The following is a 14,447-nucleotide window of genomic DNA, read 5'->3' on the forward strand; positions in this document are numbered from 1 at the left end:
ATTATTATGGAGCTTAAATGGGTATATATATACCAGTAGCAGTAGCAGTAGCAGTACCTATACTGAGTTCTTCTTGGCCCAACACAAACCAATTAGTGCAGCTAGTATATCTCGGTACACAGAAAATATCATATACTTAGTGTTGTCAGTGCACTGTATATACCAGCATTGTATAGTCAATATACCATAGCTTATATACATTGTCAACATATGTAGATATGCACATATTTTAATATGTTTTTAAAATATTGGGATGTGTGTACTGTCACTATCCAATATTTCATACTGAGTGTGCATAGTTCACAGCAAATGATTAAAAGCTCATCAAGTTTTATGGAGAAATGATTAGAACACTCAATCTCTGTCTTTCAGCCACCACTCTAAAACTTGACATTTGGAGACTATGGATTTAATAAGCCTTGATACCAAAGCTCCGATATAGCAACCATATCCAAGGTTATAGCAATCCATGAAACCGAAGCTTAACAAGATTCCCACAAACTACAGCTCCTAAGATATGAAATCTTTATCCTGCTTGAAATAATGTATATGGGATTAGTGGATTTCACAAATGAGTGAGGTCATGGAAAACCAAAAGAGAGAAATGAAGATAGAAGGAGTGAATGGGCACTGAGATGTTGCCGAAGTGGCCAGGACCTTCCTAAGTTTTGTTGATCGTATCTAAAAATCTAACATGATCCATCTCTTGATAACTTGTATGGCCCTCAGCCTCTCTGAACATAGTGAAACATATAACTACTTTTCTCTTATTTCAGTAACTACAACAGTTGTCAAATAGACTTGGCACTCCAAGGCAATGAACCAAATATATAGCCTCTGCAGTAGACAATGTAACAAACTTCACAAAATGTCCATCATATTTTGGATAAACATATATTGTGATAGTTGCAACTTGTTTTTGAGAAACCAAGATTTAGATATACCTTGACATTTAACGAGTAACATTAAAATATTCAAGAATATACATGAACAATTTAAGATATTACATGTCGGAAAGGAAATTAAACTAAAAAAATTATACATACAAATATATACATATGAAAATTATCTCAATAAAACCATCTTAGAAAATGTTCTGCACATGTTAATATATTTGCATATAAACATGTATCGTGCAAATCGATAGATATGACTGTATAAGCCTACATAAAATGGTCTACGGAACATAGCCTAGACTTCCTAAGCCTTTTTTTGACAGCCCAAGAGCTAGCCAAGGCACCTGGGCACAGATGACAACAATGTCAACTTCAATGGCTACCATTACATTAATCCATTTTGGATACTGGAGATTACAGAAGGCAATGATCACTGCTAGAAAACTAATGTTTAAATAATTAGTACATGGTATGTAGAAGTTTTCATTTGAAAGTCCATTGCAGTGTAACTCCTATCCCTATTTAAATATACCTTAGACATAACAGTGACGAATCCAATTCATATGTAAATTGTCGAGTAATTTCTTGCTATACAAGTATTTGGAACCTTTCCATATACATGTGCTATTTGGTATAGAGAAAACAAATCCTATAAGCAATCGAATGAAAGATAAATTAAAGTTTACCTTATGCCTATTTCCTGTTCATATTATGGTATGGACTGACCTCATCATGATTTATTATTTGCATATATGGCCATCTTGAGATGTCCTTGACCCCTTACTATTAGCAACTTATATTATACTATATTATATTATACACACACACACACATGTATGTTGATATAATCATGAAGACAATTTTTTCCCAAGGTCTTAAGACTCATGGTATATCACCCATACCATCAGAATAAAGTAGAGATAAACTCTACACTGAAGCAATTAAGATGAACTTCAAAAAACAAAGTTTTGATTAAGAAGACAAGTATAAATACAGAAGTCTAGTTTTAGCCATAAAAATAGAAGTGCCAAAGTATGGTTGAAGTAGGTAGAACATAATTTCACAGAAACAAGAAAGGTTATACATATCTTGAGTTATTCAACAACATCAGATATGATATTGCTCTTAGATTTCTTTTTTATCCTCTTGAGATGGGGAGAGAGATCAAAACTGAAAGCAATTACCTCTAAATTTTAAGACACTACTGTCACATTCTATGGATCAGGATCTTGGGTCTTTAAGAGGAAAATTAACATACGGAATAAAGCAAGACGAAAGTTCCACTAGGCAAATAACAGTGACAAAACAAAAGGATATGATTCATACGTAAAATTTTAGGTGACAACACTTAAAAATAAATGAGAGAATTGGACGTGATCAAAAGAAAATATAAACTAATGCATCAGTCTGGCAAAGTGAATTAGTTTACATTAGAGGTTCCAAGAAAGATGAAGGAAGACCAAAAAGCAAAAGAAAAGGTGTAAAGCACTTTGGTTATCTAATGACAATGCCCATGATAAAGTTCAATTAGGGGGTTGGAGGGATATCTGTGTCATGAAACCAAAAAAATCGGGAACAAGAAATAACAAATCTGGGGTTTCCGAATATGAACCCAAAGCCAAATCCAGCCAGACCCCCTGCCACAACAAAGGCTCCTTAATAAAATAACTGTAGTAGCAGTAAGAAGCTGCAGTTCCATGAGATGCACACTCAACTATAAGCTCCTGAACAGGGTTTGCCGTGCCGACCTATACCGCTCGGTGCGGGCAGTAAGCACCGGTCCGATAGGATATCGGTATGCAGACCGCCCTCTACCGAGTGGTATCATCACACAACCCCTTATCGAGTGATACCTGGGTCTGTATTGAGCGGTAACGATCAAAATCCGACCGTTACCGATCAAAGGCTGAGATTGCCCTATTTCAAGGCTTAGAAAAAGGTTTTTAAACCATTTCCAACCCCTTCTTTTAACTCATTTCACTCTCGCAATCTCTTCAACTCTCTCAAACTCTTTTTACTCATATCTTTCTTTCTCATTCTCACTTTTTCACTCTCCTAAACTCAACAAAGCTACGATTTATGGATTAGATCAAATTTAGGAGGCTAAATTATGAGGCAAAAATACTCTAATCAAGAGGTATGTATTCTCTTTCTAGATTTTTAGATTTAAAGGATGATCCGGAACGTACCACAAAGCTATTTCTTTCCTAATTTATATTATTTTTGCTAAAATTATACTAAATTTATATTTATTTCAAGCTTTAAAAACCTAATCTTACTTTTTTTTTTCTTTCTATTTTTCAAGTATTTTTGGAGCTACTTTTGATAATTTTGGGTGTACCATCGATATGCCTTTACGTACCATCGGTCCACCTCAGTACGTATCATACAGATGCCTGGTCGATATATCAATACGGACCGAAATTGCAAACATGGCTCCTGAATGAATTTCATCATTTGAAGAAAGTTATCCATAACTGTCTTCACTTAGAACATAGAAAAGCAGGAGAAGGAAAACCTACTTCCATGCTGCTAATATACTAACATGTTAACATAAATCATTCTTTTTAGTTTTATTGGCACATGAAGGAAGCCAAACCACCTTCCCATCAACCAATTTTCAGCTTTATGAATCTCCTATTTAATAATTCTTATCTAGGTATCTCAATGGAAACCATTTCACTAATGTAAGACAAGGCTAATTAGACAATAAAAGTATATATGAGCTGAGTACCTGAAGAAACAGCGCACAGCTTCATGTAATTTTTGCTCCTTCAGAACTCCTTGTAGTTCACTTTGTGCACGGACAAGAAGACAAAATCCTAGAAGATGAAGATGTGCACACCATTCGCCATCTGTAGTTTGAGCACTTATTGATACCTTTTTACTTCTTGAATAACCATCAACAATAATAAATAGGCTCTAGAGGAGGGTAAGCAAAGGAAAGAAGAGAGATTAGTAAATGAAGAACTTCATAACAGATAACTAATTAGAAAACATATAACTGCAGTTTAAATTAGTAACAGATAAGCAAGGAAATACCTCAGCAGCCTCATATTGTCCATGATGGAGAAGAAGTGATGCTAGCTCAATTGTGGGGCTGGGGGACAAATTAGACTCCGCAACGGTGAGGCTGCATGCAATTAAACTACAGTGCTTCTGCACCAAATGATTTAATTTGCTTGGGTTAGGTAAAGATGTTGAGCAAAGAAACTCCAAGCCTTCAAATGCGGTGGGGAACTCAAACAGACAAGCCAATGTAAAATCAGATGAGCCCAACTTTCCATCCCAAGAATTTCTACCGGTTCTGTTGCCTATGCCAATGACATAAAGTGATAGTTATTGTGAAGTAATCATACAAAATTAAATCAAAAACAAAATCATTAACACTATAGACTTAGAAAATAAATAGCACAGAAGCATATTTAGGGATGCTTACAAAGCCAGATGGTAACAAATTAGAACTTTAGAAGCAGAACATATGATGTCACTATCTTCAGCAAGTACAACAGTTTGAGGAACATCTTATCAAAAATTACCCTTTCCCGGCATGCCGATTGTTCTTCAACCAACAAATAGCATGCAATATGCAGGAATACCTTACTGGATGTGCCCTCTCATGCCGGTTGGTATCCAGCAATAATATAAATTTTATAATAATTGTACCATATTGTATCTCTATCATTCCACTGACAAACATGAAACACAGAGCCTCAGTTCAGCATTAATAAAATGAACCTAAAACCTCATTCAATCTTGCTTGTTCATTGTTTGGATCTGGCCATTTTACGGACTGATTCCGTAATTCCTAATTAAAGATGTGTCTGGGGCTCTTTTAACTAGCAATGTGAAAGTGAACAGGTCAAACAGAGAAACCAAACCAACAAATTGAGTATGGCATTTTCTAGGTTAAACTCAATATATTGATTCAGCTCAATTGGAAAAACTAAACTCAAATATTGTCGGTTTCATTTTATTTGGCATGTCCAAGACCTGTGAGAATCAAACCTAACTTTAAGCGTGTAATGTTATAGATCTTGACAGTAACCATACCAACTTTGACCATTGCATGTTTTACTATAAAAACATTACTGTACAGATCTCAAGGCTCCAAATTACACCTGGACTGGTATGTACCAGATGGTATTTACTGGTCAGGACGTGAAATGTGGACTGCCCATTTTCAGGCGATCCGGTCCAGTTCATGGCAACCCATCTTGACAGTAACCATACTGACTTTGACCATTGCATGTTTTAGTTTAAAAACATTACTGTACATATCTCAAGGTTCCAAATTACAACCTGGACTGGTATGTACCAGATGGTATTTACTGGTCGGAGTGTGAACTGAGACATGGACTGCCCCTTTTCAGGTGATCCGGTCTGGTTCATGGCAACCCCTCTCTCTCCACTGACACGACACCTGCCACCACTAGCCTGCCCCTCTTCTTCTCCTGCTCCCCCTTTTTGGCATCATGTTACACACCGACATACTGTGTGTTAGAATGTCAATACATACTGGACCTATATCAGTTTGACCAGGACCGATATGGGTCCAGTGTCCCAGATTTAGAACCATGACATCTCACACATATCCCTACAAAAAAAAAGTTTAGTATGCTATAACTTGACCAGCAAATTAGCCAATTCCATATTCCCATTTTCCTAAAACAAATTCCCATCTCCCTCAAGCCAATGCCACTGACATCCCAGCAGTCCCCATCTTATCATAGTTGACCTTGTAATCATTGTCATCAATGTTGTCATTGTCCAAATCCTCATTGTCAAAGCCCCATGAGGCGTATCCCATGCTATTGAGAACTACTTTGCGACTGCATGCCCTCTTTTCATCAGTGTCAGAGATTGGTCATCCTCCACTAAGTGCTGACAAAAAAAACATGGTACGCTTTCCTCTCCTTGTACTCTACCTTGCCGAATATTGCTTTTCTTCTAAATAAAGTTGTTGAGACGTTCAGTTGTTCTGTGAGGTCAAATTTATTAAAAATCCAAATGAATAGGTTATGTTCCGTTCAGTGTGGTCCGGATATAATGATAACAAAACCAATCATGTTTAACTCAGTTTTGGTTGACTAGTCCAATTGAACCAAACTAAAACTGAACCAGTGTGCCTCTACTTTCATCATTGAAATCTAATTGTCATGAACGGAGCCCAAAATATTTGGATCTTATCTGCATCCATCCGATCCAATGGGGATAGCCACATGGTTGGTGGCAACAATGTCTTGCGGGAATAGCACATCTCAATCCCACATCACCTACATGATATCCTGGTAATCCATGAACTCGTGTGATATGTGTATTGGCCTAACCTTATTCATTCAAGTGGGGAAGAATGATACTCACTCTCAGTATTTTATTAGGTAATGGGCTAAGATTAAAGATAATATATGTCTAAATGAGTTACTATTCACTCCAAAGAGCACACTACTTTCAAGGGGCTTGACCCACATGGTTTTCGTGATACACTAAAGCACCAAACGGAAAACATACTAACTCATTGTTAAATTGCTACTAGCCTCGATAGTGCTCTAAGTAAAAGGAGGTGAAGTGGCAGATTCGTACAGACAAGTCAGAGAGGGAGGATCTGGCACAAAGATGGCCCTTTGTCTCTTGTGATTCTTTGTGATGGCACTTGTAAGGCTCCAAAAGGAGAGGATGCCACTGAACGTGAGAACAGGAGACAATATAGTCATCTTGGTATCTGTTCATTTTCCTTTTTTCTTGCCAACTCTCCTTTCTTTTTCATTTTTTATGACAATCGGGCACCAACATGTGAGCATATTCCCTTTTGGTGCCAGAGAGACCCGTTAAGCATCTGGAACATACTGCCAAGGATTCTTGTACCATCCGAAACGGTATGGTTTTGGCGATACAAACCAATCCAGGCATGAACTGATATGCGGACTACCTCGTTTCAGGTGGTCTGTATTAAAATAATAAAAAAAAATCAAAAAGTGGTGGGCCCCAATCCATTTCAGCGTTAATAAAAAAATATTAGGGCTCTTCTCACGTACAAAGCCTTGGCACTGCCTGTTCGCCGCTGCGATGCTGTAGCTGCAGCGGCACTACCTCTTCAACGCTTCACCGCTGCAGCGATGCTACCTATTCGTTGATTTGCCACTGCAATGCTGCAGTGGTGCTGCCTCTTCATTGCTTTGCGGCTGCCATGCTGCAGCGGCATTACCTCTTCGCCACTGCAATGCTGCAGCGGCGCTGCCTTGCCGCTTCACAGTTGCAATGCTGCAGCGGAACCGACTCTTCGCCGCTGTGATGCTACTGCTTCCCTTCGACGCTGCCGCTGATGTCTCTACTTCCCAGGTATCGCTGCACTTCTTCTCCTCCTTTTCTTTCTTCTCCTTCCTCTTCTGTTCCTCCACCGGACCTTCCTCTTCAACCTCTTTTTCTTCCTCGTCAAAACATCGGTACGCATAGACACACCAAGTGTTGGTACATTGGTACAGAGTGGCACAGCCAGTTTGTCACGGCCTTAGCTGGAATTGCCTAAGGCGTGAGGCACCCTTGCGGCCAAGACGCGAACTTAGCTTGAGTTGCCTAAGTCGCGCTTCGCCCTTGCGATATTGCTCCGCAAAGATCAGCCCACTTGCAACCTCTCGCGGGTCCCGAAGGACCTGTAAAAGAGAAAGTTGATTAGTTCGAAAGAACGAGCGACGGACAAGTCCCGACGTCTTGCGAAAAGAGGGGAAGCTTTACGAGCAATTCAGCGAGCACCTTGCGTGCACAAGAGAAAAGAGGGAGAGGGGGAAAACAAGGGCTTTAGAAGGATGAACGAACAACTGCAAGCCCACAAACAGCTGCTCACCGAGTCCCGGGCGCGACAACAAGTTCCCGTCAAGGCAACGTGCGAACTTGCGAATGAGTGTTCAACGCCCGGTACTATACCGAAGCCCCATCCAACCCTGTGCCACCCGGGGGGTTCAAAGGGGCTGAGATGGCTGACGGTTTGGTGAGCGGAGGCAGATTCCAGAAATCAGCCCGCTGTCACGACCTTAGCTGGTTTTGCCTAAGGCGTGCGGCACCCTCGCGCGTCCGTCCGCAAAGGTCAGCCTCCCCGAAGTCTCCCATTGTCCCTTAGGACCAACAAAAGAGAGAACGGGTTAAAGAGAACGCCTCAATCGGGATCCACAAGCAAACATGTCCGAAAAACACTTCATAGACAATGCAAATTACAAACAGACTTTACAAGCTCTGAACAGTGGCACAACAAAGGGTAAAATGATCCATTACAGACCGAAAAGCTCTCGCACGTGTCCACATGACACAACCTTTATTTACAAGCCTAAAGAGGCCACCAACCCAACTAACATGGGACTATTTAGCCTTCGGCCGCCCCTCTACCTGCTGTACAAGGCATGAACATGCCAAAAGACAACGGACATACATAAGCATTACATCCAACATCTTGTTTAGAAGTTTGTCCGTTACATTCTCCCCCACTTATCCCTTCGACGTCCTCGTCGAAGCCTTTGTGAACACTGCAACTCTTCGCCTTTGCTGAGTCTTCAATCTTCCGCTCCAGCTGCAATGCGCCTCCTGGCTCCCAGCTGCTCTCCGCTGCTGTTTTTGAGTAGTCGAACCTTTGATCCGCCATGCTACTTCAACTCACCAATGACTCTGACTCTGGTGTGGGGTTGGCTGAGTTGTGTTGATCCTTGTCGATTCTTGCGGATCCACCAAATGAAGGAAAAGACCATCCTTACTGCGCCAGTCTCTTAAAAATTCAACATGCTGCTTGAACTGGGTGGATGCTTGTTGGAGCTTTAACGAGCATCGTCTCGCAAACTTCTGAAGTTTTGGGTCCTTCCTCCATAAAATCTGCTCATTGACTCTTCTTTCAGTTAGTTGTCACATCCAAGTAGGTTCGCATCACTTCCGCTTTCGATTGGCATTTCGTTGGGAAATGAAGCGGACAATCTACTCTCAGTAGCACTGATCACCGTTGGTGAGGATTTGACAACTATTGCCTTCCATTATCTTCGAAGGGTCTTTGAACTTGTGCAGAGCTCCTCTGCTGGATAGATATGAGAACTGGGGTACTCGGTTTCGCCCATTCTCTTAAGAGTTGAGAAGGCAAAGGTTACTTTGACTTCGCCCGCCTCCTCGAGGTTGTACTTCATGCATCGAGCTGGTTACTGGTCTTCGCCTGCTCTTTGCTCACACTTCTGAAGCACTTGAAGTGTTTGCACTCCTTGCGTTGAGTTAGCTACTGTGATTCACCTTCTCAATGCCATCGAACTTCTGGAATGCGGGAAGTTTTCACCCCAACTTGGAGTAATTCTCTGATAGATGAGGCCGCCTCTGGGATTGTACCGTCTTCTCCATCAACCCTGCCGCCTACTCCACTGAGTAGCAAAGGTACAGCACCGCGTACTGCCTGCTTCGTTCCTTGGTCGTGCACTCTTGCATGACCCGAAGTCCTTCACTTACGGCTATCTTGATGAGAAACTTGTTGACACTGGTCTTACGAAGTTTCTTGGCCTCTGTCCTTTAGCCTTGTCTCAGTACTTGGAGATTGCCTCTGCATGCTCCACCTCCTCGGCCCCTTTCACGACCAAGCGCTCTCCCTCCATGAGAGCAAGGGATCAATGACTTGCACGGAAGTCCCGCCTCTGCGATACCATGGCGCTGCCATGCCCATGGCCCTACTATCCGTCGCCTCGCCTCTGTATCCCTTTTCTTCACAATCAGTAGAGATGTCTCCGTGGCACTCCTCTGAGTCCACCTCCATTCTAACTGATGCTTGATTTTGGGTAGCTAAGTCCCTCTGGACTCGTCGTCGCTTCCTCGCCCCTTTCGACCCCCTGCTTCAACACCTCTGTGTTCTCCAAGCAGTCCGTTTGGTCGATGGAAAGACATACTGCAACTCCCATGCATGGCCTCTGCCATCACGTTGTAGAGTTTGCACCGATTCTGTTCTCCTTAGCTTCCTTGGTAGCAACGTTCGCTTACTCGACCTTGTCCTCTAACTTGTCGGGCTCCCTTAAGCGAATATGAGCTCTGGAGAAGTCCAACTCTCCAGCTGCTTCGATCATACCTCTGCATGATCAAGTCCCTCCCATGGAACTCACTGGTACTTGCATTCGAACTTTTCCCTTGGTGGAACCCAGCCCCCATATGCTGATGACCAAGGTTTTCATCCGATGCAAAATTCGGTGCACGCCCGGAAGACCCGCCTCTGCGGTACCATGGCCTTCACTCCTTGAATCCATAGCCCTTCTTGCCGTCGTGTTGTTCACTAAAGCGGAGCTCCCAGTAGCTCCCGATCATACCTCCATATGATCTCATCCCTCACGGGACAGATTGTGTGCATCGCATTGCCACGAACTGTTCCACCACGATCCGCTGCACCATGTCGCCTCCTGGTGACATCTCCATTGCATTCTGATCCTTGTGGAATAAACTCGAATTGTGAACCCTCCATGTGTGGCCTCTGCCAATACATCGCAGGGTCCCTTCCACCTTCGATTTTGTTCGCTCCTCTGGCAATCGACCTTCATCCACCCACTCCTGGGTCACACCTAGATGAAGCACCGCTCTAGGACAGTCCGTCGCCTAGTAGCTCTCGAAGTCCACCGACTTCACTGTAATCTGTGCACCATTGTCTGGATCCTGGGCCTCTGCCCCTACCAGCACAATCTCCGCTGCGCACTGCTTCCTTCATAGCAACTCAAATGGCAACACTGTGGCATATTCTTCAAGAGTACCCGCCTATGCGTCCTCTTGCCCCGTGCTAAGGCCCTTCTGAACCCAACTTCGCCTCTGCAAATTGAGTCGCCTTAGTTCCTCCATCAAATGCTTCTTCGAGTTAAGGTGCATGTGCCACGAAGCTCCCTTCGTCTTTGGCACCATGTAAGATGAGTCCGCTCCGTCAGAAAGGACCCATGGAACAACATGATCCTACTCTTGCCTCGGCAAGAGTTCATGTCCTTGACCTCTGTCTAAGGAAAGCACTGTGCCTCTGCTCCATGTTCCAACTTCTATGCTGGCTCCCTTCATGCGGCTTGGGTACTTCGCCAAGTTACACCCAAGTTGCTCCGCTCCTCGTTTTTGCATTGAGTCGATGGTGGCCCTCGCGTCCACCATTCCACGGTTCAGCCCTCCCTTGAGTCCGATCTCCACATCGACTCCAAGTGTACCTTCATAAGTTGCTTTAGGTCGCTCCCCCACTTGATCTCGCAATGCATCCACCAATGCATTCTCTCGAGCGAGATCATGCGGCAACTCCTCACCGCTTGCTCAGTCCACCGAGCTTCGTGGAGTTGTTGTTTGTTGAGGTACTCCTCCTCAACATGTGAGGTCCGTCTCACATGATTCTCCCTCTGGAGAGCCGGGACTTATCCCTCCTGGATAACTACCCCGTTGGAGCAACATCTCTCTTCGTTTCGGAGACCACCATCCCCTTGAACTACTCCGATCTGCTGAACAAACTGTGCCCTGTTCTGCCTCCTGCAAATGCACTTGCTAGATTGCGACTTCATGTCAATACAGCCCCCGCTGCACCCCTCAAGGCCTAGCAACATGCTGAACTCGTTGCACACTTCAGCCTCCGACGGACGTATCCTTCACATGCCGAAGAGAAAGTTTCAATGCTCCATGGCGCCGAGTTTCGGTCGCCTTGGGATGGCCACGAACATTCCATCGTCCGCATACAAGCCCATGCATGAGTACCAAATTCTTCGAGTTAGCAATTCCCCTCACCTCTGTGAGCTTTGCATAACTCTTTTGGTCGTTGAGCAACTCATTCCACCTTGCATGGTCTCATTTTTGCCAAGCGCCTCGCTTGCCTAGAGCACCATCAAGTATAGTTGTCAACGTTGAGCCGTAGCTCAAACTCAGCCATCCCAACCTTTGTGCGCTCCGCATTCTTCCAAGCTTGCCTGTTCTCGTGGTGCCTCTTGCGTGAAGGGTTGGTCATTCCTCAGAATGCCAATGTTAGGTGTCCGCTCCTCTGAGCGACTCTTTTCCCTACATCTCCATGCCCGTTTTCCCTCAAACGGTCGTGCGTGCTGACTGCCCTCAACGCAGCCCCGCTAGGTCCCCCACATTTGCATGTCAAGTGTTTCTATGAGTGCTTGTCCTGCTCTGATACCATAATGTCACGACCTTAGCTGGTTTTGCCTAAGGCGTGCGGCACCCTCGCGCGTCCGTCCGCAAAGGTCAGCCTCCCCGAAGCCTCCCATTGTCCCTTAGGACCAACAAAAGAGAGAACGGGTTAAAGAGAACGCCTCAATCGGGATCCACAAGCAAACATGTCCGAAAAACACTTCATAGACAATGCAAATTACAAACAGACTTTACAAGTTCTGAACAGTGGCACAACAAAGGGTAAAATGGTCCATTACAGACCGAAAAGCTCTCGCACGTGTCCACATGACACAACCTTTATTTACAAGCCTAAAGAGGCCACCAACCCAACTAACATGGGACTATTTAGCCTTCGGCCGCCCCTCTACCTGCTGTACAAGGCATGAACATGCCAAAAGACAACGGACAGACATAAGCATTACATCCAACATCTTGTTTAGAAGTTTGTCCGTTACACCGCGGCACACGAAAACGGAGCTGTTTTTGGTTGTTTTGCTCGGTTCGGTGAGCGGTCGCTTTGTAACGCTGCAGCTTGTTCGAACTTACATTTTTACAAGCAAAATGACTCAAAACCAAGGCAAAACAGGCTGCCAAGTAACTGTACATGTAGATGAGAGCGACGAATGGTTCGTTGAACAGAGTTGTTGCGAGTGCGCGACGACCGTTCGTGACAAGTTGGCACACTGACTCGGACTGATAAGTCAAACTTTGCATACTACCTTTGTTTAGGATGCACAAGCCCATCCACATTATGCAGACCCATACTTATGGTAACAACCAAGAAAAATGATGCCCACCCTTGCATAAACGAGAGTCTTTTCATCACTTTTTTCTTTCTCCGGTTTTCATGAGTGGCAATCCACATAAGAATTACACAATACACCCACTTCCGAAGTGTCTGGTGCTTTTTTGGGGTAGGCCAACAGCCACCGAAGTGTTAAGATGGGAGACAAGATCATTCAGGCAATGAAGGCTTAATATTCTTATTAATTAATCACTTAAGAAGATATATCTTAAACAATTAAAAGATCAGGTTAATCTTGAATCGTTCTACTTGACAAGGATCGTCATTTTGTCCGCACATGTACAAAAGAACAAACCAGTTTGAGCATGAATTGTACGTGGACCACCCTCGTTTTAGGCGGCATCCTCCGACCCATTTAACATTGAATGCTCACCATAGTATCAACTAGTATATCACCAGTACCAAGTTAGTTTTTTGTGTACCATCTGAAATGAGTTGGTCCACATACCAATCAACTGACAAACCGATACATACCACCTCATATGGTACCATTTTGAGCAGTACATCAAACATTGGCAAGAATCATCATTTCGGTTACTAGACCCATTTTGATGACCTGGTCGAACTAATACTTACCAAAAAGTATCAGTGTACCAATAAATGATACATCGGTACATACTAATGCTTCAGAGAGGAAGAAAAAGGAGAAGAGGAAGGGGCGATGGTGGGGAAGAGGAGGACGAAGAAGAGGAAACGATGGAGGAAAAGGAATAAAACGAAGGGGAAGGAGGAAGAGAAAGGAAGAAGAGGGAGGGAGGCAGAGGGAGGGGAGGTAGTGGTGGAAGAGGAGAGAGGAGAAGAGGATGAGTAAACAAGTCTCGATCATATCGACCGATATACCACCTATACCAAGCCAGTCTCGAACCGCTACAAAACCATAACGAGTCAAATTGGTCGTTGGGGCCTCTTTTAGGGATTTCGATCCCCTCTCTGCCCCCTCTTTCACTCACTTTCACCCTCGCTCTCTTTCTCATTCTTTCTCACACTCTCACGTATGATTAAAGTTAATAATCAATGGTGGAAATCAAGTTTTAGGGATTTCGATCCCCTCTCTGCCCCCTCTTTCACTCACTTTCACCCTCGCTCTCTTTCTCATTCTTTCTCACACTCTCACGTATGATTAAAGTTAATATTCAACGGTGGTAATCAAGTTTGAGATTAGTGACTTAAGTTCCTAATCAAAAAGATGAATTCAATTTTGCCTCCTTATAACCTAGATTTTCTATTCATTTATGTCTTAGATACACTTTATCATTATCTAGATATAATTCATATACCAATAAATTAGGAGATAAATCCTAAAAAAGGTTTTTTTTTTATTCTTAATCATTTTTTGGCTATTTTTTAAAAGAATGATATGTATTGATGTACCGACACATGGTACGCCGACACCGATCAATAGTTCGGTACATAGAGGCCCACACAATGAAAGAAACACCTGACACGATATAGTGTTCCTTGATATAACCCTATGCTAATTTTTAAAAATGAGCTTTCAGATAGCAAGATACCATGAATTATAGGTGTGCATCAATTAGGAAAAGCAGGTACATGATGATTTTCTTCTTCAAAATAAGCAAGTAGGTTTCACAAAGTACACCACCAATTAATAAGAATTACCT

The 14,447-nt window shown here is 43.1% G+C and overlaps 1 protein-coding gene across 4 annotated transcripts in view; it reads right to left on the minus strand.

The window, feature by feature from the left end:
• LOC135583461 (nuclear pore complex protein NUP160-like) overlaps positions 1-14,447 on the minus strand; it is a 41,608-nt gene that overhangs the window by 7,181 nt on the left and 19,980 nt on the right. For all 4 annotated transcript variants that reach the window (XR_010501419.1, XM_065168845.1, XM_065168846.1 and 1 more), the window contains exons 14-15: positions 3,939-4,210; positions 3,631-3,818 (exon numbers count right to left, since the gene is read on the minus strand). Coding sequence is in view for 3 of the 4 variants with exons in the window: in XM_065168845.1 (XP_065024917.1) it covers positions 3,631-3,818; positions 3,939-4,210 (460 nt within the window). In the remaining variant the exon portion in view is untranslated. The remainder of the gene's footprint in view (positions 1-3,630; positions 3,819-3,938; positions 4,211-14,447) is intronic.

This window comes from Musa acuminata, chromosome BXJ3-9 (assembly GCF_036884655.1).
Source record: "Musa acuminata AAA Group cultivar baxijiao chromosome BXJ3-9, Cavendish_Baxijiao_AAA, whole genome shotgun sequence".
NCBI classification, from domain to species: domain Eukaryota; kingdom Viridiplantae; phylum Streptophyta; class Magnoliopsida; order Zingiberales; family Musaceae; genus Musa; species Musa acuminata.